At 52.8% G+C, this 23282-nt stretch overlaps 8 protein-coding genes across 8 annotated transcripts; 1 reads left to right on the top strand and 7 right to left on the bottom strand.

Annotated features, from left to right (window-relative positions):
- Window positions 1–936: 936 nt before the first annotated feature.
- On the bottom strand, window positions 937–3989 carry atg1 (serine/threonine protein kinase ATG1; the record flags this gene model as incomplete). Its single annotated transcript, XM_056683094.1, has 3 exons — window positions 937–1097; window positions 1162–3805; window positions 3864–3989. 3 exons carry the CDS (start codon window positions 3987–3989, stop codon window positions 937–939), a joined length of 2931 nt encoding a protein of 976 aa, XP_056546700.1.
- A 1337-nt stretch (window positions 3990–5326) lies between these two features.
- N7482_000970 (putative phosphatidate cytidylyltransferase) lies at window positions 5327–8092 on the bottom strand (the record flags this gene model as incomplete). The annotated part of the gene is made up of 2 exons (XM_056683095.1): window positions 5327–7470; window positions 7525–8092. The coding sequence occupies 2 exons, from the start codon at window positions 8090–8092 to the stop codon at window positions 5327–5329; spliced, it is 2712 nt and encodes a 903-aa protein (XP_056546701.1).
- A 735-nt stretch (window positions 8093–8827) lies between these two features.
- Window positions 8828–11182, bottom strand: N7482_000971 (diphthine--ammonia ligase family protein; the record flags this gene model as incomplete). The annotated part of the gene is made up of 1 exon (XM_056683096.1): window positions 8828–11182. The coding sequence occupies one exon, from the start codon at window positions 11180–11182 to the stop codon at window positions 8828–8830; it is 2355 nt and encodes a 784-aa protein (XP_056546702.1).
- An 891-nt stretch (window positions 11183–12073) lies between these two features.
- On the top strand, window positions 12074–12685 carry N7482_000972 (LysM peptidoglycan-binding domain-containing protein; the record flags this gene model as incomplete). The annotated part of the gene is made up of 4 exons (XM_056683097.1): window positions 12074–12108; window positions 12159–12346; window positions 12408–12593; window positions 12654–12685. The coding sequence occupies 4 exons, from the start codon at window positions 12074–12076 to the stop codon at window positions 12683–12685; spliced, it is 441 nt and encodes a 146-aa protein (XP_056546703.1).
- Window positions 12686–12796: 111 nt separating this feature from the next.
- N7482_000973 (uncharacterized protein) lies at window positions 12797–14336 on the bottom strand (the record flags this gene model as incomplete). The annotated part of the gene is given in 2 exon segments (XM_056683098.1): window positions 12797–14142; window positions 14159–14336. 2 exon segments carry the CDS (start codon window positions 14334–14336, stop codon window positions 12797–12799), a joined length of 1524 nt encoding a protein of 507 aa, XP_056546704.1.
- Window positions 14337–14633: 297 nt separating this feature from the next.
- Window positions 14634–15153, bottom strand: N7482_000974 (uncharacterized protein; the record flags this gene model as incomplete). Its single annotated transcript, XM_056683099.1, has 2 exons — window positions 14634–14697; window positions 14780–15153. The coding sequence occupies 2 exons, from the start codon at window positions 15151–15153 to the stop codon at window positions 14634–14636; spliced, it is 438 nt and encodes a 145-aa protein (XP_056546705.1).
- A 15-nt stretch (window positions 15154–15168) lies between these two features.
- Window positions 15169–15441, bottom strand: N7482_000975 (uncharacterized protein; the record flags this gene model as incomplete). Its single annotated transcript, XM_056683100.1, has 2 exons — window positions 15169–15319; window positions 15392–15441. The coding sequence occupies 2 exons, from the start codon at window positions 15439–15441 to the stop codon at window positions 15169–15171; spliced, it is 201 nt and encodes a 66-aa protein (XP_056546706.1).
- A 4097-nt stretch (window positions 15442–19538) lies between these two features.
- Window positions 19539–21390, bottom strand: sebA (putative C2H2 transcription factor (Seb1); the record flags this gene model as incomplete). The annotated part of the gene is made up of 3 exons (XM_056683101.1): window positions 19539–20507; window positions 20576–20781; window positions 20829–21390. The coding sequence occupies 3 exons, from the start codon at window positions 21388–21390 to the stop codon at window positions 19539–19541; spliced, it is 1737 nt and encodes a 578-aa protein (XP_056546707.1).
- Window positions 21391–23282: the final 1892 nt, after the last annotated feature.

Here is a 23282-nt window from a genome sequence, read left to right on the forward strand (position 1 = left end):
GCGCCGAGACGGGCCAAGGACAGCAGAGTGAAACCTTGACACGGAAACCGATCACGCCATTCCAGAACCGCGGGCTCCCACTCGATCAACTCTAGCTTTGGTAGCTGTCATAACTAGGCAACTTGGGCGGTGGCCGTGACTTGAGTGACCTCAATTGCGTCAAACGCCTCATCTAGTGTCTAGCCCCCTTCCGTTCAACATCGGCATAATCCTACCCTAACCCCAAATATAAGGTTCTTGTCTAGTAACAACAACCTACTAGTAATTAACTAATGCGCGATCGCTTGGATTGGATAGTTATTGAATAGCTATTCAATGGGTAATGATGGGTCTCGCATACGGGTTATAGTCCCGTCGGGTAAATTCTCAATCGGTTTGGAAAGAAGAGAGTATTGATTTTAGGAGTTTCATTGAATTCTGTTACGTTCATTGAAGATTTCATTGACGATCAAGGGTGTCTCATCTAAGTCGGCATGGCATATGCAACCCATCCTCTCCCATTCCATGGCCATGAACCAAAACTCCCTGATCTTGTGCATCCAAATCCGCGACAAACAACGAAGTACCAGTCTGTATACCACACAGTCCCACGTGAAACGCCGGTAGAAGCAAACCTAGTAAGGCAGAAAAAGGAATATGGTAAGAACAGCAAATAAAAACAGGCAAAAAAAAAAGAAGAAACCCAAACAGGACAAAAACTCCTCTCCCCTTCGTGCTGTGGGATATATGGCAGGGGCACTGAAAATTTGGACATGAAATAACAACATGAACACGGAAGGTATTAGCATTTCCCCGCTGAGCAGATCGGGTGGGGAAACGTGAAAAGTATAAATGCATAAGACACTGGCGCGGTTTGTATTTGAAAGCGACATTTGAGAGGTGAAAGATAGAGGATTTGGCGTGATGAGAGTGGACGAGGGAGAATCTTGAGCGAGACTACCGTGGCGGCGTAACTCCCGTGGCGTGCGACAGAGGGACCAGATTTGACGACGGCATTCGGCCACTGCCCAGAGTGGTGGTAGGTGTCGAGGTTCGCTTCGCCAGGATGGCCAGCTTCTTCCTAAGAGCTGTTAGGCGACCGCGCATGCTGGACACCACTGTTTCACACATTAGCGACCGAGCTCTTTTCAGAAATAGAAATGATAGAGAAGGAAAACTCACTTTTGACAACCACCTGTCGGTCCTCCCCTTGCAGGCCATCCACTAATCCCCTGTCGCCAAGATGAGAAGAGTGCTGCTGATGACTCGATGGGCCTGAAGAAGACTGCAATCCATCATCGTCGAGCACGGCCTCCAGCATGCGGATAGCAGTGACATAGGCAATCTCACAACCGGCAAGATCCTCACTGGTCAACTCATTGATAGCCGCAGCCCGGCTCATCTCCAACGCACGGTCATACATCAGCTTCTCAGCTGTGACGCCTGCGCTGACTACCACATCGGCGGAGCCGATGGAGGCAGCAGTAGAACCAACCGAGTGATTTTCCGGGTGACTGGGATGGTCGAGAGGCAATCGTTTTTGGCTTTCAATGAGTTTGAGGCGCACAAACTCGGCCTTCTCCAGAACCTCGTTGAATCGGCTCCGGACCCATTGCACCACGTTGTTTATCCGAGTACCAGCGAGTCCGCTGTTATCGCCTCGGCTCGACGGTTCACCGTACATATCCTCCCGGTTCTTGCGTGTCCACCAAGATCCTGCTATGTCCATGGACTTTGCTAGGAGAGACAGAGCCTTCACGTAGAGGACCAGCGCTTCTTCGGAGAGGGTCACGATGGCGTCGACCGTCAACCCATCATCAGCGGAACTATCAGGGTCCTCAGTTCCACTGAGACTGGGTCTCACGGACGGATCTGTTGGCGCTGAAGGGGCGAGTGGTATAAGTTGTTTATATTTAACCTCGGCAAACCCATAGACAACATCGCTTCGGGTGGCACATTCTTCGATAACCTGGACTGTCCTGCAGTCTTCGTCGATAGCCGCGTTGGTCTTAATCCCATCGCCCATGAGCATCAGACTTGTTTGTGCCGCAGGGTAGGCGGGAAATGGATTGTAGGCTAGAGGTGGAGACCGGCCACCCTTGGTTATAGCCAACGGAGGCGAGAATCCCATTCCGAATAGGCGGCCACTGGCCATATTAAGAGCTTTGGATATTGCCGATGTCGCCGACGTCGGGCTCTGTCCATATCGTCGCTCATATGAGTGTTGGCGTTGGTGCGTTGAGTCAGCTCGCGCACGGCCAGGTATAACCTGCATAGCTTTGGAGATATTAGTGTGTGGGGAAGTTGATGTTACAGTTTGAAGTCCCTGCGTAGTTGCACGGCGAGGCACAGCACTTCCTTGTCCGCGCGAAAAGCCGCCTTGAATACGAGGGCTGTGGGCCAACTCGTCTGCGAACGCATTAACTTCGACTGCGCGTTTCTCGACCACCACGTAGTCCCGTTCAAATGCCACCTCTTGAGCAGCACGCTCGCGCTCCTCCAGGGTTCGATTATCCTGGCCTGTCTTTGGCGAGCCCGAAAAGGTATTTCGGCTTCTCTGTCGTTCCATAGCCGCCGCTGGCGCATTTCGACCGACAAGCTCCTGGCGGCCTGGCGCCGTTGCATGGGTGATTGCACTAGGCCGATGCGGTGGTGTACTACCTCGTGCGTGCTCTCGCAAACCACCCGATGAAGGCCGGTCTGCGCTTCCTATCCGACGCATGGGTGAAGCACTTGGTGGAGTATCTGGCTTCTGACGGGTGGTGTTTGATCGATGCGGAGGCGGATATGTAATACGCTCTTCCTGATCAGTAGAGTAGGGCGAGTCCCTCCTAACGGTTGCATCAGTCTGGGCGAGTTGACCCGGTCGAGGATCAGTCCGGTCCGCGGCTAACCCAAGCTCTCCAGAGGGCGAGGGCCGCCGGTTGTTCCGAGGCACATCGTCAGCTATCAACCCCGGGATCGCCTCTGTGATGACAATGTTATTGAAGAATTCGGGGAAATTTAGTCGCTCCACGGGGTTTCGCTTCAAAAGTCCCCGAATAAGCCTCTTCATGTCATCCGAGGCCGGATTCTCTTCAGGAAATCGGATTCGATCTTCTCCCTTCTCGATTTTCCGCAGCAGTTCGACGTGATTTGTAGCACGGAACGGAGGCCGCCCCACCACCATCTCATACAGCACGGTACCAACAGACCAGAGATCAGCCTTGGCGTCATACTTCTCGTACCGCAAAATTTCCGGTGCCATATACAGTGGGGAGCCACACAGAGTCTCCGCCAGGGAAGTGGCAGGTAGGGATCGAGCGAACCCAAAATCCGCAATCTTGAGCATCGGTAGTGTCTCCAGCCCCGTTATCGGCTCATAGGAATTATCGCTACCCTTATATGGAACGAACTGCGATACACCACTCCTGTATGAAGTTGGAGCCGGGCAGAGCAAGAGATTCTGGGGCTTGATATCTCGATGGATGAGATTTCGCTCTCGCAAAAAATGCAAGGCGCTGGAGAGCTGTTTGAGGAAGTGCCGAACGACAACCTCGTTAAGTGCCCCGCCGGATGGATTGGGATATTTAGAAATCATGTCCCGGGTGGACGAGTGCTCATACAGGGTGTCTCGCTTCTTGATAAAAGCCGATAGGTCCCCCAGAGCACAGAACTCCATGACCAGGTGGATATGTGATGTGGACTCATGGCAGTCGATGAGCGCGACGATATGTGGATGGTGGAGCCCTTTCAGGATGTCAATTTCGGATGAAAGGTTGTCCTTCAACTTCTTATTGAGCTTTGATAGATTGACGGACTTGATGGCTACGAATGTGCGAGTTTTCTAGTAGTAGGAAAGCGGTTAGCAGTGCAAACAAGCAGATGTATGATCCATGACTCACCGTATGGACACCTTGGTAGACCGTCGCGAAGCTCCCTTGTCCGATCTTGTTGTGCCGTGTGTACGGACCGATGGTCATTTCTAGACGAGAGGTCTCGCGTGACCTCCGTGAGTGTTGAGATGCCATGGCTGTTGTCGCCGAGTGGCTCCGCCACTGCGGGCCGATATACCGCAGAGGAGGCTTCCGGGAATATCACAACACAACCGCGCCCCGTCAACCACAACTACCTCAGCAGGAATGAAGTCGTCGGACTCAACAAGAGGCCCATCAGGGGAGCCTGGATGAGCTGTGCTAGGCACCGGGAAGGGCGGGAGGAAGAGGAACGCCAAAGGAACGAGTCTGGGAAGGGCCGAGGAGTAGTGCGGTGAAGATCGGCCGGTCAAGTTGGGTGAGTCAGTGGCCGTGCGGGTTGCAAGTCGACGACGATAAGGTCCAGATAGTCTTCCGGGGCTTTATTCACACGAAGGTATTCCAAAAGACGCCGTGGAAAGCGGTAAAGTAGGTGATGATGTATAGAAATAGAGACCAGTATGGGATAGAGCGAGTATAAGGAGGGGAGGTGTGGTAGTCGACCAAAGTGGGGAGGCGTGCAGGAAGGGGGCGGGTAGCTGGTCTAATGGGGGAGGAAGATGATGTGATGTTGAAAGGGCGGGCAAGCTGGACCCAAAGGACGGCGTGGGTGGTGATTGGGGAGGGGGTGTGACCTGCGCGGGCAACAGCCAACGATAACGAGTGACAGGCGGCGGTGATCTGGTAAGGCGGTCAGAAGGGCGGTGGGTCTGGGGAGGCGGTGGGGGAGGAGTACTGTACTATACTGTACTTATGTAGGCTCCCTGGAGGACCTTGGGGGTAAGGATAAGATGGGGAAGATTAATGATTATACAGGAGTCGAGCCGAGAGAAGAAGGAAGAGAAGTACCGAGAAGCAGAGAACCAGCAAGGCAAGAGACAAAAAAGGGGGAAGCAGGAGGCCTGCAGGTGCCCAGCTCAAGTGGCTATCGCGATTAGATAAGGCGAGATCGTGACCTATCGCCAGTCACGAGTCATGTTCCGACGAATCCGCAGGGAACATCGCTATTTAAATATGACGCAACACGAAGAAGATTCTCACTAGCTGCGCATAGCAGACTAGATCCAACAGACGGTGTATTGGAACAATGCCAGAACAAAATCTCTCACAAGAGCCGGCTCTTGCCATTGCAATAGATAGCTACATGCATCTCCACCGGATTTGCCTCCCCGATCCGAGATCGGCAGCCCCAAGGTTGCTGGCTGGCGATAGCCCCAAAGCTTATCGACGCAGGCAGAAACCTGGTTTCCAGGCCATGGCACGAGAGCACGCCCCGTCAGACAAAATAAGATGAATAATAAAGGAACCTCTAGGTATAAGTTATGATACAGAATTTCCACATGGAGCCACTTGCTGCGTCCTCCTATACACATCCGCTCCTTCCTACTGCACTATTAAACGCCCAGACCCCGGACTAACAGCCACAACACAACTGGCACGACAACGTTATCATTGCAGCCAGTGAGGATCGCCTCGGTGGCGCTAGTGCCACCTGCCGCCAAGGCCGCTTTGCAGGCCGTCCAGAGCCAGAATCGAAGGGTGGAGGCCGCCGCGCCAGCAGATCCGGCTGATTCGGCCCCTGCTACACTCCACCCTCCCACCATCAGCCAGGCACGAACAGCGAGCAAGCCGCACGTCACGGCCGCCGCGAAAGCCACGCTGCCTTCAAGTGACTTGCCTCCTCCCCAGAACCATTTGAGCCGACCGTACCGGCGGCCGATGAGCGAGGCCGCAGCGTCACCCATGCCGACACAGATGACTCCGCTGACCATGCTGACGTCTCGTGTGGGCACCTCCCAACCGGCCCAGGGGCCGTCGCCATTGCGCTCCAGGTCGGACAGTGACAACCAGAGCGGGATGGAGCATCCGATCAAGAGGAATATGTGCGAAATAATGACCGGCCCGCGGTGGTCGCGCCCGTCCACGTACGGGGCTAGGAAGTAGGTCAAGGGGCGTGAGATCGGAGGGAGCTGAGACGCACGGAAGAGGTCCAATAGTAAGAATACCGAGAGGACTAACGCCAGCGCCATCGCACAGAACGCCGGGTCCACAAACACCGTAGGCAGAAACATCAGCACCATCATGCCATGGAAAACCTTGCGCCGCGTGTCAACTTCGGCAATCGAGCTGAGCTGGAACACAATTGCCAGGCCTGTTATCAGAACCAGAACACAGTAGGCGCTCATTAGGAGGCGGGTGTTGGCGGGTCCAAAGTCAGTCTGGCGGACATGCTCAACCCAGCCGAGTGCGCAAGAAGGAGCTTGGAGAGCTGCTCCTGGGCGCGTTGGCAATTGGATCCAATACTCGAGGTTCAACATGAGCACCCAGAATCGAACTCCGTTCAAATTGCCCAGGAGATAGCCCACAGCCCAGCCAAAAGGATCCTGTCCTTGGAGTGCTCGTTCAGCGATATACTTCCGGATGGGTCCCAGGATGATCACCAGCGATATGACGTAGACGTAGAGCGCATACAGCCATTTGCGGACCTGCGCTTGGGCTGCAGTCAGGGATAGGAACGAGGCAAGGCCGGGTCCCATCAATTTTTTGCGGCGGCCCCCGGGCGTAGTGCGCACACGTTCCTCTTGAACGGCTTCCTCAAAAGTCGCAATGGTATGTCGTCGTCGCCGTTTGTGGGAATGATTATGCTGCTCGAAGGCTTGCTCAGCGGTAATATTGTCGATTGCCGATACAGGTCCCACGGACTGTACTGTGTCTGTCGTCTCTCGCATCGTCTTCGTTCTTTGAAGCCGTGGCACTCCACTAGGCCCATCACTGTCTGATGTAGGCTCATCTGAAACACCAGTCCGGCTCAGCTTCTGACAAAGCCGATGGTCCATCATATTGAAGAATTTCCGCGGAGAGGGCGAACCGCTCACCGAGCGGCGGAACTTCCAACTAGGAATCCGCGCCAGAGTAACCTCCCAACGTAGTATGTGCCGACACGACGCGAATATACACATTCCACCAAGCCATATCATGGCCTTCAGAATTTCTGCCTGAGGAGAGGCCGCAAACAAGTACAAATTGATCAGTGCTGTCGTCAAAAGCTGTAGTTCGGCTGGAAGAACGCTGGTCGTCAATAAAAAGTTTAAAGTGGGTATCAACGCTTGATGCAAAGGAAAAAGAAGAATCAACGATTCCGCATCGTGTCCGCGCAGCGTCAGCGGTTTGGGCACTGTATAGTCGAAAGAGATATGTTCTGAAACAAGGACCGGAACCAGGGTCACCATCCAATGCGTGACACTGAAGCCATGGATCCAGTTCTGCAGTGGGATGGCAGGGGCCGGGAGAGAGGAAAGGCTCAAGATGAGGTTTGGTATGATCAAAGTCGGGCGATGGTGTGTCAAGGATAGCGAAACGAAGACCGGGATAAGGATTGGGTAGAGGAGCGGAGCTGGATCGAAACTCGCTGGTATGCAGAAGAATGGGCGTTTGGAGTTGGAGGGCCACATGCGCCACCTTCTGCTCCTCGAGACTCGGAGAAGCATGGGGTATGCAGCAGATAAACCAATGAGTGTAAGGCCATGGGCGGCGAGCTCTGCAAGACTTTAGCACATCCCATCTTTCAAACATGAGACAACAGTCTTCCTACCTTTCCTCCAAGCCCAAGCGATTGAGCGAGCATCCTGTTGCAGTAAGACGACGGCACCGACAGATAGCAGGAGTGCAGTCTCCATGAGTCGTCGCAAGATCTCAACCCGCTTCTGCCGACTAATTTGTTCCTCCTCGGCAGCTTTTCCCTCTGTCTCTTCTTCTGAGCTTCGTCGCGAGATCCGTCCAGTCTGGCGCGCGAATGATGGCCATGGCTGTAATGTAGGCAGCCACGCATCAGTGTCGAGTACCCCGTTCCCGCCCGAACGCAACCCCTTTCGAGGCCGAATAGGCGGCGCAGGGAGGCCTCTCAAGATCCCAGTGCTTTCATCATCTGCCTCCGTGCCGCTGTCGCTTGGTGTTCGTGATGATTTTGAGTAGTAGGAGAGTGGCTGGAGGCGGTCACCTTGTTCGGAGGGTGTGCGCGACCCGAGGCGTCGACTGCGGTGGTAGGGATGGGGAGAGCGAGTGAGCTGTCGCAGATCTTCGACGATCACATCAGAGTTGGTAGCAGGCGTGCTGCTGCGAGGGATCGCCTCCTGTTCCTCGTGGCCCCGCGGAGAACTCATGACACCATTCCTAGGTCGATGGGTCCGTCATGCCGGGACAGCGAGAGTTGTACGGAGTAAAGGAATCGAGAATCGCACGATGATGTCGAAGGGGGGCGGGTACGTACTCCTCCAAAGCGCAGGGCAGCGAATGGGGCGATCCTGGGAGTTGCGGGTTGTTGTTATCTTTCCTGGGCGCCGCAGGGAGCCTTGCTTATCACATGTCCGGGCCAGCTCCACCGTATGACATCGTGTGCGCATGTACAGTGACAGACCACATTTGTACCCCAGTACTTCCGCCCCAGTGGGTTAATAATATTCTGCTGAATGTTCTGCAACGCGAAACCCTCTTATCCCTATTCAACTCTGCCTAGTATTCTGTATAGCACGCTTCCTTTATAATAATCGGTGTTGTTACCTGCTGGATTGTAGTATTTTGATAAACAAGAAGCGAGCTGTTATGTGGAGAGGTACGCGACGTAGCGTCGTATGGGTAGGGCAGTCAGGATGCAGATATACTGGGGTGCAACACTGTGTGGGAAGCACAACATCCCAGCGTAAGATTCAGTATCGGATCTCACCGCAAATATTATGCGGGCCTCATTGAGAAGCTCCAAAGGAAGCATGTATAAACGGTTTAGTCAATGGCTTTCTCATTGCGAATCCTGATATTTTTGTCCACTCTTGGCCAGCCGGAGTTGGAATTTGCGCTGCATCTATCAACCACCCTAAAGGTATAGTTCTATATCCCCGGATTTACTCGTCCAAGCCATACTCCTTCTGTAGGATCACACCACCAGTCAATAGTCGCCCTTCTCGTCCCCAAACAGATCGACATGGAACGATCTGACCTGGCCAGAGATCCTCTGGTACGGGCTGCGTGGTGTATAATACAGCCTGAGTTAATTGCGGGTCCTGACACAGGGAGTTGATCAATGAACGAAGCCTCTCTACCAAAGACCCCTCGGATGTTTTAACATCCAGCTCAATACAGCGATAGCTGTATTGTTCATCCGCAACGGTCGAGACGCCATCTTCTCTGCTCTCCAGAGTGACCTGCTGACACTGACTCCCCAAGCCCTGCCACTCAATGTCACTGCCCCGAGGAAGCTCATCCACCTCGACGGCCAAGAACGGTGGAATCGTGGCAGCAGCATCCTCGCCGAGAGCAGAAAACCTGGGTAGGCCCGACTCCACAGCCTGGGGTATCAATTCCTCCTGTCTCCGCCCATACTTGATATCCCAAGCATCAAGCTGCGGCCCCTCATCCTCCTCCTTCTCCTCATCACCATCAGGCCGGGCATGCATCTTCTTCCATAGATCCCATGCAATCCGCACCTGTGTCTCAACATGCTCACCACCCGTTACAAAAGCCACAGCACCAAGCCACCAATCAACCTGCATCGCCTCTCCGATCCTCCACAAATGCTGAAGAGACAACACAGCCCGAAGCGCATATCCCTCCAACCAAGCTTCACCCTGCGCGGCAACCTCCATAGAAGCTGGGTCCAGCGGAATCTGGCCCGCGATGTAAATCACCCTACCCTTGGCTCGCAATGGAATCGACATTGCTTGGGAATACGGGCCGATGTTCGCTGGCGCCCAGTATGACCGCGACTGGACGTGCAAACCTTGGCGCCGGTCTCGCGCGCCGAGGTCGACCACGAAGGAGACCATCACTTTGACGTTGGCGGGGAGGGTGTCACCACAGGCGACTGTGACACGGGCGGGTGGGTTTGGCTTTTTGAAGAGGGAGACGTAGACGTTGTTCATGAGGGCGAAGTCGGCCATGGAGCGTAGGAGAACGGTGGCGAAGACGATGTCGTCTGTGGAGCGGGGGGTGGAGGTGGAATTGGGAGGGGATGATAGGGCATTCTGCACTTGAGCGACGATTGCGTCCATCTGTTCACCGGCACCGGGGCCTGCCTCTGGTGCCACGAGGTTTGCGATGGTCCATGTGGATCGAGATTGGCAGTGGTGTGGTTCGCGGATAGCCCACGCCGGCGACGGCGTAGACACTCTGGTGGATGTTGACATCGTCTGATCCGAAGAGAGTGGCAATATTTCACCCAGTCTAGTAGAGAACGGCGTATCCAGCAGCGCCGGTCTCCTCACATCCTTCGGCGCGAACTCCTGCGTATCCCCAGACTTGGGTACACACTTCGCTCCCTTCAACTTCATAAAAGCCACACCACCCTCCCCAGTCCCGACATCCCTCGTATCAATCTCAATGCGCTGTTTCCACAGGAACCCAGGTCCATCCAACACCAATGTCTCGTACTCCCCACCCTCACCCAACACCGCACCCTTGATATCTTCAGGCGCCGCAAACCGACTCATAGCCTTCACAAGACGTCTACGCAGCGCTCGTCCCGCATTCGCAGGCCCCGACACATTCTCCCACAAATATCCATCATCAAGACCACCAGATGCAACCTTGATAATCCGCGCATCGCACCCGCACTGGGCCATATCCTCTAGCAACCCCGCCTGCCCCACCGCCATCGCATCAGCGTCCCGCTCAGCCGGTGACGGGAGCGACGGATACATCCACAGCCAGGCAAGCGGCACGAGCCCCAGTCGGCCGGCGACGTTCTCAATGCGGGTGCGTTGGTATGTTGAAAGAATCGCCCCTGCCGAGACCGCATTTGCCTCGGGGTGGGCCTGGATGATGCGGCGGAGCAACGGGACCAAAGACTCCGTTTCGTCTGCCTTTGCAGTCGAATCAGCGTGGGCAACAGGCTCGGCTGCCTGGTCAGCCGCGTCGTGCCGGTATATGCGGGACGTGTCTACGGCGCCGCCGGTGATGGGGGCTCGGTAGAGTGGGATACCCAAGGCCGACTCGTAGAGCGGGATGACGCTGTGGCCGATGGTTTGGTACATGAAGCTGTCGATGTCTTCTTCGGCATCATCCATGCCTTGGTGGCCACCCTGTTCGGGGATGTGATCACTGGATGTGCCTGGCGTTTGTTCTGGGTGCAGATTCGCCAGGGCGACTACCTTGTGCCCGTTGCGGATGCAGTGCAGGATCGAGTAGAACGAGTCCTTTCCGCCGGAGATCAGGGCAATCACATTGAGTCCGGGGGATGGAGATGGTGCCAAAGGGGGCATCGTGATGATTGGAAGGACGTTTGGACCTCTCAATGCCTTTCCCCTGCAGTTTCGTTTCTGGTTTCCTGTGGTTGAGTGTGCCATGGCGGCCTTTTTTTGTGTCCCCGCCATGGCCTTATCGATAGGGCGATAAGCTGGGGTCGAGTCCACCAAGAGCGCAACACGAGATTGCAGGTTGGCTCAGGCCATTTTTTAGCTCAGCCTGCCCAGAACGAGATGCTAAGACCGAGAGGTAAAACCTCAGATCAGGCCATTTCTTTTTCGATTACCTAGTTAGTTTAATGTGGTAGTTATTTTTCGCTCGCACGATGTTTTTGATCAATTTAATCTAATTAATAGGTAGTTTTGGCGTCCCTCCACTTACTAACTACTGATAATATTAAGTATTCTAGGACTACTTCTAATAATCTAGTAGTAATAATTTTTGTGAAGCTAACAATTTGGCTAATAACCTAGAAGGGTTTTAAAGAGGATAAGGTAGTGTCGCGGCCAAAGAGCTACGACTAAAGGACACCGGTGATACTTGCACTGGCATCGGAAAGTCGCAAGATGTGACTTGGGCCCGGCTTCTCGCTTGGAATGCTCAAATCGATTATACCTGCTCGTACGTGGTGACGCCCTTTTAATGGCAACACTCCACTAATGAACGGATACATAGAAATCTGTGGAAGTCTGGTGAACACTACGATCTGCGTGAGCAACCTAGTGGGAAACTATGGCCTCGGAGGCATGACGACTATTGTGACTACTATAGCGTAAATGACCACAATGGATCAATCGTATTGCCCGCATACTAATAGTGTTAGTGCCGTTCCTTCGCCTACTGGAGATGGCACGAACTCTCGCTGTGGCTAATATTACAAGGTTGCCGCAATCGAGACTTGCACGACCATGACGGACAAACTCAGCATTTCTCGAAACAATCTGTGGGTGACCTGTCTTTCTGGCAAGTGAAGACCAAAGCTAACGGTGATAGCCTTTTCCTGAATCCGGAACTCTTCCAGAACTGCACAAATCTTCTGGCCGACACCTACTACTGCGTGCAACCGGTGGGGTATATTGCGACGTACTCAGGCTACAGAGAGTCGTCAACTTCCACAGTGCCGTTTGACGAAACCTCTTCAACCTCGCTACCTAGCCAACCTCCAATGATCGAACTCAGCGGTCAAGACAGACTGCTCGGGACTTCAGCCAGATAAGTATGTCTGCGCTGGTGTCGAGGCAGCCACTGGAACCGGTGTCACGACGCCGTACCCTGTTCAGACGGGTATGGTTGCTACGTGTGACGAGTTTTACAAGGTCATCGCAGACGATTCGTCCGTCGATATTGCCAATGCAAACGGAATTCCAGTGGCTTCTTTCTACACCTGGAACCCGGCCGTGGAGACCGACTGCTCGGGCTTACAAGCGAGTATGTCTGTGTCGGCGTATCTTCCTCATAATGGGAGCTGTAGCTAAAATGAACTGCCAGTATACGATTGGACATGTCTTGATACGTATTGATAGGATTTTTTTGAATAGAGGAATGGGTATTAATGACCTTCCAAGGTTCCAAGATTAAAACTCAATGCAGGACATTCAAACCTTCGGCTCGGGATCAGCTGGGTAGCATTCCTAACAAATAATTCCTAGTTTCTTAAGATCCTGGAAATTAACGTTGGGCCGAGTGTACTCCGCCTCAAAAACGTCATGATTCGTCCCGTATCCGTCTTTGGGGCTGCGTGTATCTGTTCCATCCAGGGGATTTTCTCCAGAGCCATAGAGAAAGCTTGCCACCTCGTCTGAAAGTTTGATGAACCTCCCCGGCCATCTGCGATGGCCTTCCATCGCGATCGTGACGGTCGGTTTCAGTGATTGATCTCTCACCGTCCAATCTAGTTCCTCTCGCATCCTCTCTAGCAGACCAGTCAAACACAATTCATCAAAGGGGAACTCCATAAATTCCAAGTCAAGAGATCGTAATGAGGATGGTGCCAATTTGAGTATGCCCATCAACTCCGATGTATCAACGCTGAAACGAAAGAGCGCCAAGTGAGACAGATTCGGCCACTCCTTAATAGGCAGAACCTCCTTCAGGGGAATAGGTGGATCCCTCATTGAAGATTGATATCTAACATCGAATGTAGTTGATAAATGGACATGGGTCAATTCCTTGACCAGGCTCACAGCTTGACGGAATAATCCGCTTTGGAATCCTGTCCAGTCACCACTACTACCAGTAAGTAAAGATAGATGAAGACGCCGGAAGCCTGGACGTTTCATGATAGCCGCAAATTGATTGTATTCCTCACACGGCCGATCGAAAATCAAAAAGTTTAGTCCGGTGTGGAGTTGCTTGGAGTCGAAGCTCAGCTCGGAAACATTATGCTTATGCTTCTCCGCCTGTGACAAAAGGCGAAGAACAATTCGAGCCCCTCTCCATCGCTCCTTGTAGCCCTCGTTTACCTCTGACCACGGTAGCGGCTCGACAACCTGGGGATCAACGAGATCACAGTTCCATCCTCGCGGAATCGGATAGTTGAATCCGTATGGAAATGCTCGGATCATAGGTGTCTCGTACAGCGGAGCAAACAGCCAGCCGTGAGCCGCAGGCGTAACGGTCACTCTTTTAAGCCGTGGGAATCGCTCCAGGCCGTAAAGAAAGGCTTTTTTGTCGTCTTCGGATCCGATCACAGACGCCTGATCATCCCCTAGTTGCTGATAATACTTCCAGCAGGCTTTCAACGGCATTTGGGCATCTATCTGGTGCTGACGTGCAACATGGTCAGGTCGGTCCACGTCGCGGTATTTCCGATACTTTATCTTATGGAGGTTCTCTTCGCATCCCTTCGTGAACCAGATGGGACATCCCTCATTGGAGTTGAGTGGGTACATGGTTTCCCATATCAACGGCGCGAATTGAAACCGTGCGTCGTCCCAGATGATCTCCCTGATTTCGTGGCGAAACTTTGGATGATCTGCTACAGCCCGAAAAACTTGAATGTTCAACGAGTTGGCCGAAAGAAACACGCGTGAGGAGGAGAAATGGTGAAAACTCGCCGAGGGCTTGGCACGTCAAGCGCAAGGACTTGACATCTTTGTTTGGCAGAAAGGACACAATGGATGAAATAATTTCAGGGGGGAAACGCAGAAACCACGGGCTTTGTGTTGCCATCCCGGACGAGGGAATTAGTAAAGCCCTTGGAGGTATGTCAATAGATTAAAAGGTGCGAAGTTGGAAAGATGTCAAGATATAGGTGAATCCTTCACTCAAATAAAACCAAGCCCCCCAGGGCAAAGCGGCCCAGGATCAATTTCCTGTAAACGGCGGACCTATGAATTACTAGATCTGGTTAGTTTTGCCGCTTCCGAGTTAGCGCCCTAATACGATGATTGGTTTCGCCTCAGCAAGGACTGCCTCGCTATCCTCGTTGGTCAGGCCATCGTAGGTCACTTTCATCGTAATCGAAATCTATTCCCCCAAAATCATCTCAGACGGGCCTTCCAGATACACACTAGGATAAGGTGTTCCAGGGCTAGGAAAAAAAGTGAATAAGTCAACAGCTATATGAAGAGAGATTCCATCTTTGCTCAGCTCTTACATTCGCGCAGATTTACTAATAGGTGACGGAGCAGGATCCCGTTGGAAGATTTTCGCCTCCTGTATAACAGTTATAGAGGAGCAGGCTCCCCCAGGAATGATAGCACGGGGTACTCCCGTGCCCAGGCCAATTTTGTGGGCCGACATGCTCACGGAGAGTGCCCCAGTCCCACAGCGCATATTCAGCGCCTGGCCAGAGCAGCTCATACTTCTCACCTAGGACCAGCTGGTCGCAAAAGGGGAGAGGATCACCTGTGTTCCTTTTGAGACATTGACCAGGCAGAAGCTCAGCAAAATGCCCCTCCCGTTCTGTATACTTCAAAGTCTCAGGAGGTGGAGGCCGGTGATTCTCCACCTTTTTCAGACCTTCTGGCCTGCGTTTGAACAGCATAAAGCCCGAAGGACCCTATGCGTCACAGTCCACGTCCCATAGGAAAGTGCAGGGCTTGTTGGTGCCATCCTCCTCTCGGTGAATCTCAACGAGGATGCCTAGGGGGTAATCGCGAGAGACAGTGATGCTGGGTGTTATCTCGATAGAGAGAACAGGCGTGTTTGGACTGGGGCTTGTCAGTTCTTGAATTTCTTGATAAATGGGAGAGATGATATGATTGCCAAAGTAAAAGACTCACGGCCTACCATTCTCAGAGATGCTGACATTTTTTGCAATTTCAGGTTCCATGGCGGGTGAAAAGTGGAATGACGCCGGATTATGAAGTGTTGTGAGGGCCGCGCATAGGTATTTATACACAACCTTGGACGGGAAAGCCAAAACAGACAGGTAATACCATCTCAAAACCTTTATGAAGCAGGCTCTTACAGTATTAGCCTGTCACACATAGATAGGTCTAGAGGCGAGGGGAACCAATCCAAGATGATATGATTGAGTTGATTGAGAAAGAAAAGATCAGACTAAACTGCCCTAAGACACGTTGAGGTGTCCTCTGTACAAACTGTGGAAAAGGGTTTAAAGCCCTGGGGACTTGCCAAATGTCGTGATTTCACCGAACGCTAGGCCAGAATACGACATGCGCTAAATTAATCGACTTCATAATAATCCTCGACAACCTTGTTTCGGGTTAATTCGGGGTGCAGCTTCTTAGGTACCACGGGCGAATCACAATAAGGGGAATTATCTAGGGGGTTTGTTTGATATTCTTATTCCATTCCACTAAAAGTCTCTATAGCTTTTTAAGACGCAGAGTCAAGATCCTCAGATATTTGAGCCAATAACGGCCGTCTCTCTGTATCACCAGCCTCAACATGCCTTTTCTGCCGCAGGCCCAGATATAGCAAAATTCCTTGCCCTAGAGCAAAAGCAGCATCATCAATGGCTACAAAACCAACTCGTCGGTACCACTCAAGGAGAATCAGATAGAGAGGAGGCCAGGATCCACGGGGATCTTCACGATATGGATCCCATGGGAAATAGAGTCTCAAACCCCACGAGATAGCCGCGAGAGTGAAAATTGCTGCTTGGAGCTTCAGCCCAAATAGACTCAGGTTTTGCATCGGCTTTCGCGCTTGTCGATAAAACCCTATCACTAGGGGTATGACGGTGAAAAATGGGAATAGAAAGATGTCATGAACAGCCACTAAAAAGAAGATAACGTCGCGTTCGACCTCCGGACAATTCGGTTTCATGGTAGAACAGAAGACATCCGTCAAGGAGTCGATTATGACTGGCACCAGAGAGATCATAAGGTAGCCGATATAAATGATGATCGTTAGGGCCTTGCGAAGTCGACTAACAGAGCTATTGTAGAGGCCGAGCCCGAAACTACGTATTGCAATGTCAGCGATGGATAGCTCTCGACTTGTCAGAATGTAGGTGTTTGTAGCTCACAGGAAAACGAACAACGCACATACACCTATCAACTGGATCAAATTGATCCAATCAAGGGTATTACGGGGGTGATGGGTCCACATCCCCATCTCGGGCTCAGGGGGGATATTAACATAGTAAAAGAAGCCAAAGAACAAATGCTCTGTGGAACATATCAAATTGAAGAGGAGATATGCCAATGAAATGTGCCTGGCTTCCTGTCCCGGCCAGACATGGCGTATAAGAGGGAGGAAAGAATAGAAGACCAAACTCAGGACAATGCTGTTTTTATGAGCGCCCAGCGCAGAGATTATGACTTGGGAATAAGTACTCACAGGCTAATAATGTCGAGAATCATTTGTGCGATCCAAATTCATTGATGTAGGACTTTTAGAAGAAAAGAAAATGAAATAAAAGGGGAGTAAAGCAGCATTTTTAAGGATTTTGAGTGGTCAAGTGTCTCACATTCGGATACCATTCAATTCGCTCCTTCCAGACATAAACTATTGTAATAAAGCAAACGGCGGGTGACGGAGTCTAAGGATCTCTCTAGTAATGTTATCTTTTCTCTTGGCGGTTTCTAGTTAGCCCCCACGTTACATTTTGGCGGTTTTTAACTAGCCTTCACTAGTACCTAAATCTGCCTCTTCGATTCGATGTTCAAGAACGACTTCACCGGGAGTGAAAGCTGTGAAAATTGGAGCCATCATGCGAACTGTCAGTTAGGTCCTACTTTTGAGTCAGCTAGGTATCTGTGCCCTCCATGATATTACAGCGCACCCATACCAGATATAGAAGCCTATGGATAGCAATCTTAGCTATCAACTACCTGCCTGATACCGGGCTCCACCTGAACCTTATCCATCCACTCAGGGCTCGCTGGCATGGATCCATCCATGGATCCAACCTCGATAAGAGGCCCGACTTCTAGGTGTCCAGCCAGACGAGGTAGATTCCCGTCCTCCCGCCGCCGAAGCCCTTCAATTCATAACAAAGTACTGTTGCTGTGACTTGTGAGTGTGGGTTGGGTTATACGGTGCAGACTCTGTTCCCCGATGAAAGTACTGATTTAAGTGCTCTGCAAACAGCCGGAAAGCTACCACTCCCAGATGGCACCACTTATAACACTACACTCGGCCTCGATCCTGATCCTGATCCAGTAGCAGTCTACTAGTGCGATCTTGCAGTGGCCATTGCAAACCAGCCGGATGGAGAGATAGCGAGCTATGAGGCATTGGCGAAGCACGATCTCGCGAGTGGCGATTTCAATACCCAGAAGATTAGTTATTTCCTGCCAACACGCCAAATCAAGGCGTTCCATAGGTACCCGATGTGCGGATCTGGCTTTTTATCGGGATGCTGTTATGGATGTGAAGGATGATGTTGATCGCTTTTACTGATTTCAGACTCGATGATTTCTCTGGCTATCGGAAGTTCATGAGAATCTGTGCATGTATAAAATTTGCCATTGGCATCAATTATATTTTTTTTCTCGAATACTTCAATGCGTACTCTTGTCATCATCATTAGTAACTGGTCTAAAACTAAGAAAACTGAGCATCTCATCCTGTTGAGTAAGCAGGAGAAAGAGGCAATAAAGATCTCGCTTGGCTCTGATTGTATTGGCTTGTGTAGAAAGCATCTCTCTTGCAGAAAGGCGGGTGCTGATATAAAGAGACAAAAGAGCGCTGGCGAGACCTCAGATGCAATCTCGAATCCGGCTGAGTCGGGCGTTTGGTGCCACCCTGTCTACTGCGCACTACTTTCCCTAATCACCCCCGGTCGGGCGATGTCAAAGCAGCGCTCACCCTATCCCATGGGACTAATTAGATTCTAGTAGAGTAGAATTAGGGTATTGGCCTTCAGTGTGGGAAGAAAAAGTAGGGCAAGAGTAGACAGTTATAGTGGGCGGTACAAGGTGGTTGGGGGTCAAGCGACGGCTCGCCGTCCAAAGTTACAGGTGGAAAGGCGGCCATTTCTGGCGCCAATTTCACAGGTCCTCAGAATCTAGTTGTAATTTTGACGAAAGATCCACTGGGGATCTAGAATATACCTGAGACCAACACAAACGGGCAGGCAAGAAATGCAATGCAAGAAGGGTATGAGTGACAAAAAAAGGTTAGGGTGAACAAGAACGGGAGTGGTCAAATTAACTTATACACGAATGTGACCAGCACAAGAAACAGAGGGGAAGAGAACAGGAAAAAAAGAGAACAACAAAAGTATTACATCGAGATAAGGCAAAACGAGATGTGAACGAAGCAGACAGAAATTGAACGGGCTAGAAGTCAGGCAAGAAGGGAACCGATGTCCAAGTAGAAGAAAATCACAGAGAAAATCGGGGATCAAACGGAGGCCCCACGTCTTGTGCAACGATGGACTGAATCAGCCCAAATTGTGCTGGTCCAGTTTTGCAGCGGAGGTCAAGAAGAGAGAAAAAGAAAAGGTGGGAGAAAAAACAAAGGAAACAAAAAAGACAAAGGAAATCAACACCAATCCCACCACCTGTAACCGTAGAGACAGATGCCATCATTTGCTCTATGTTCTTTTTGATTCCCTCTTCCTGTTCATGGACTCCGAAACAAGAAAGAGAGGACCCATGGAAGAAAGTATCGTCTCTCCAAAGAAGCCCAAGCCTTAGGCAAAAGAATCATGAAGGCTGCGAGAAAAAGAAACTCCTCTCGTAGCCGCCCCATGACATGTCCCCGTTTCCTTGTGATGTGACGCAGTTGCGAGGAAACCAAGTTACCGTACACCGATGACCCCTGATGCCGCCACCAGTGTAAATGCCCGGACGCCAAACCCAATCAAGACCGCGACGGCGATGAGATCCCCGTAATAAGAGGCACGCCGGCCGAAGATGTGTGTGTGTGTATTAATATATGCAGTAGGAGGTACTCCTGGTCTCATAGAAATCATCAAAGGCAGCAATGAAATCAAGCCCAAAAGAATATTTAGGCCAAGTCACGCTTGCGCTTCTTCGCCGCGCGGCGGTCCGCGGCAGGGGAGTCGTCGGCGTCGACACCGGACTGGGCAGCCTCGTACATCACCTGGCCCAGTGCCCCCGCGTCGTGTTGCTCGTCAAACGACATCCCGGCCTCGCTGGAGTCCAGGACACCCATGACAATGGAACCCCCACCGTGCGTGCGAGCATGCTGGGCTAGGTTGTCGCTGCGGGAGAACTTCTTACCACACTCGTGGCACTCGAACGGCTTGTCCTGGGTGTGCAGAGAGCGGTAGTGGCGCTTCAGGTGCTCCTGGCGGCGGAACCGACGTGAGCACAGGGTGCAGACAAAGGTCTTCGACGGGTCATCTGTCAACGACTGCTTGCGGCCGCGACGGTTGATGGACACAGGGGCCGGCTCGGAGTCGGTGGCCGGGGAGCCCACGGAGGGGGCACTGCACTCAGAGTGGGCCACGGCGATCTTCTTGACGGGCTCCTCCTCCTCTTCCTCCTCAAAGTGGGTGGTTTTCCGGGATGACTTGCGGTGGCTGCGCTTCTTGGACTTGATTTCCTCCTCGGCGGTCTCTTCGGCCTCCTCGAGCTGGGGCTGAGTCGACTCGGTCCACTCGAAGGAAGGAAGACCATGGTGAAGGAAGGCCTCGTGCTCGTCCGAGTCCTCCAGACTATGCTCGCTCAGGAATCCATCGTCCTCGACCATGTACTGGGGCACACGCTGGCGCTTACCACCCAAGTATACGGCGTTGGCACCCGGGTGGAACTCCACCAGGCGGTTCAGCTCATCGTCGGAGTCGAGGTCGGAGAAGCTGTCGAAGGTGGGCAGGGAGCTCAGAGGGTCCTCGGTCGAGGCAGTGAAGGAAGGCGAAGGGTTCTCATTGACCGGCAGAGTCACCGACGCGCTGCCCACGACCGCACGAGGCTCCTCCGCGTCGCAGGTAAGCGTCGGCAGAGGAGGCAGGTCCTGGGGGGTGTGGACATTCACCGACGGCTCGACGGTGAGCTGGCGGGGGTCACAAAGTCTGAGCCCACCGACTCTGCCGTCAGAGCCTGAGAGTGGGCAAGGATGTCGGAGGGGACCGGGGAAGGCGAGGGCGAGAGCGAGGGGCAGGACGTGGCGGAGAGGAGATCCGACGTATGGCTGGCGAGGAGCGATGGTGGGTGAATAAACACTAACGAGCCTCCCGAATTAGTCTTGTGTTTGATCGTCTTCCCCCTTGCATGAGGAGTTCGCCCATCTGCTGGGTCATCGCAATATGACATCTCCATTCGTTCCATCACTTACCAGGTGTCATCGGTGGGGAGTCGGCGCGCGACCAGTCCGGGTTGGCCAAGATCTCCGTGTGCACGTCCGTCTCACACCCTTCTTTGACGCCCTCCACCTTCTCAAAGGTGAAGAAGCCGTCGTTGATCGGGGTGTGCAGCGTGCCATTGGCGGACGGAGGGCTGCTGATGGAGCTGCCAGACGAGGACAGAGGGGGTGTGGTCGGGAAGGCATAGAGGTCGGCATTGATGAAGCGGGTGTCCAGAGGCATCAAGGCGGGGGAGCCCTGCTGCACAAAGATGGCGGGCTTCATCTGCGAGGGCTGCGGCGAGGCAATTGGGGTCATGCTCATGGCGGCACCGCGGAAGGCATTAGTGGTGGCCATCTGGTGCATGTTCATGACCGGCTGAGTCGAGTAAATCGGCTGCTCAGCCCCGTGCTGAGCGTACTGCATCTGTCCATAGTACGGCACGTCTTGGGGCTGGCTGGTGTAGTGGCCTTGTTGTGATGTCGAGTCGGGGTAGTATGCAAACGAAGGTTGGCTTTGGACCGGAGTCGGAGCCATTGTGTATGTTGCGTCCATGGCGGAAGGGCTGGATGTGTCGAGTCAGTGATGATGTCGTGTCAAGGAGTGCTCCTCCCAATGGATCCTGGATCACACAAAACATACCTGTCGAAATTATCCGTCGCCAATGCGTTCCACGGAGTAGTACGTATTATGGTATAGAGGCGGTCGAGAAGAGTTGCAGTGGCTGGTCAAAACCGCTTTCTCGGAGGCAAGTAGACGCAATAAATGAATGGACCAGGGGGGTGATTAGGGTATAGGTAGATGTATATCGAGGGTCGAGGTCGAGGGAGATGAGGGAACACTTGTAAAGGAAGGACAGGATCCTAGCGAAGCTGAGGAACCGGAGGAAGTGATTGGGAAGGAGAGAAATATCACGAGTCGCAAAAGGCCCAAACCCAAAACAGTCAAACACGAAATACTAGTCGGAAAGTATAGAAATAATAAAAAGGAAAGGGTCAACAAAAAAGGGACGGGGAAAAAAAGAGAGACAGGGCCGATAATAGGCAATCTGGGAATATGGGAAGAGAAGGGAAGAGATAGACCAGAAGGGTGTCGCGGTGGATAAAAGAGTGATCTGCCTGGGCTATTCTCTACTTGCCGGGTCACTAGTCATAGCAAGAGTGGGCCAGGAACCGAATGCATTGCGAAAATCAAAAAGAATAATTGAGAATTATGGAATAATTAAATTAGATTTGAATTTTGGGGGTGTCTCACGAGAGGTACTGTATGGCTGGGTATGCGGTGTAAGCGGTGGTATCAGTCTGGGGCGGGATTGGGAAAGACACTGGCGGTGCACATCACCCAAGAGTTCAGTCCCGGGCAGGCAGAGAGCTCCAATCGCATTGACGGAGGACGAGGGATCGGGGGTTAGCGCGGATTAGCGTGGTAAGGTGTGAGGGAGGGTGGGTGAAGTATGGGTTGGGTGTGGTGTGGTGGTTTAGTGTCTTTGTGCAAGACCAGCCAAGTCAGGCCAAGTGGGTGGGGCCCGGGCCCATCAGAGATACCAGCCAGCGACCAGCGACGAGGCAAGAGATACCGTACGGAAGGACCTACCAAAGCGCCGGGCGCTGGACCCGCCTGTATCGGGCCAGGGAGGATGCCCACATCGGCCGACAAGCCCAAAAAGAAAAGTGGATCCGCACGAGCTGCTGGTGTGACGCTGAAATGCGGAGAGAGGCTATGCTGAGTGGAAGCCTGAAAAACCCGCCTCCACGCACTGAGCGTCCTCTCAGTCGGTTGTCCGTCGGGGGGGGTCTGATTTGTAGGGGGAGCTTGACGGAATCACGCTCAGGTGAGACCTTCCCACATCCTCCACCACTCCGTGTTCACATTCTCCCATACGGCCAAAAATTTGGGAAGTGCCCGTGTGGCCACGAGGTGCATGGCGATTGGATCAGAGCGATGGTGACAGCGGCAATCATTTACACCTCTTATCAGCGTGCGCACCGACCGGGCAAATGGGCACCGGCTGAGTGGGGTTCCTTTTTCCAGCGAGTCCACCGCTCCCAGTAGCATCCAATCAGCGGCCCCGACAGCCAGGATTGGCCCCACGCCTGTCCCGTCTCATCATTTCTCGACCAGGACATCGTCTGTCTATCGCTCCAGCGCCCAAGAGGAGATCGACATCTATGATCTGATGGTCTCTATTGCCTCCTTCCTTCGCAGACCCATTGCCCCCCCCACCACCCCCCGGTACGGATGAGATACACAGATACCAGTCCGAAGGGACATGCCCACGCTTGCTGCACCAGCGATCAGCATGTGGAAACCTAAATGCACCGGGCCTATCCATTCCCCATCAAGTATGGCACTCTCCCGCAGGACGACGCAAACCCCCAAAAGTCGCTCAGGACTTTCCCCTTCCGTCGATCCGAAGACTATCAACGGTGGCGACCACCGTGCAACCA

This window comes from Penicillium canariense (genome assembly GCF_028826845.1).
Source record: "Penicillium canariense strain IBT 26290 chromosome Unknown utg000001l_segment0_segment0, whole genome shotgun sequence".
NCBI classification, from domain to species: Eukaryota; Fungi; Ascomycota; class Eurotiomycetes; order Eurotiales; family Aspergillaceae; genus Penicillium; species Penicillium canariense.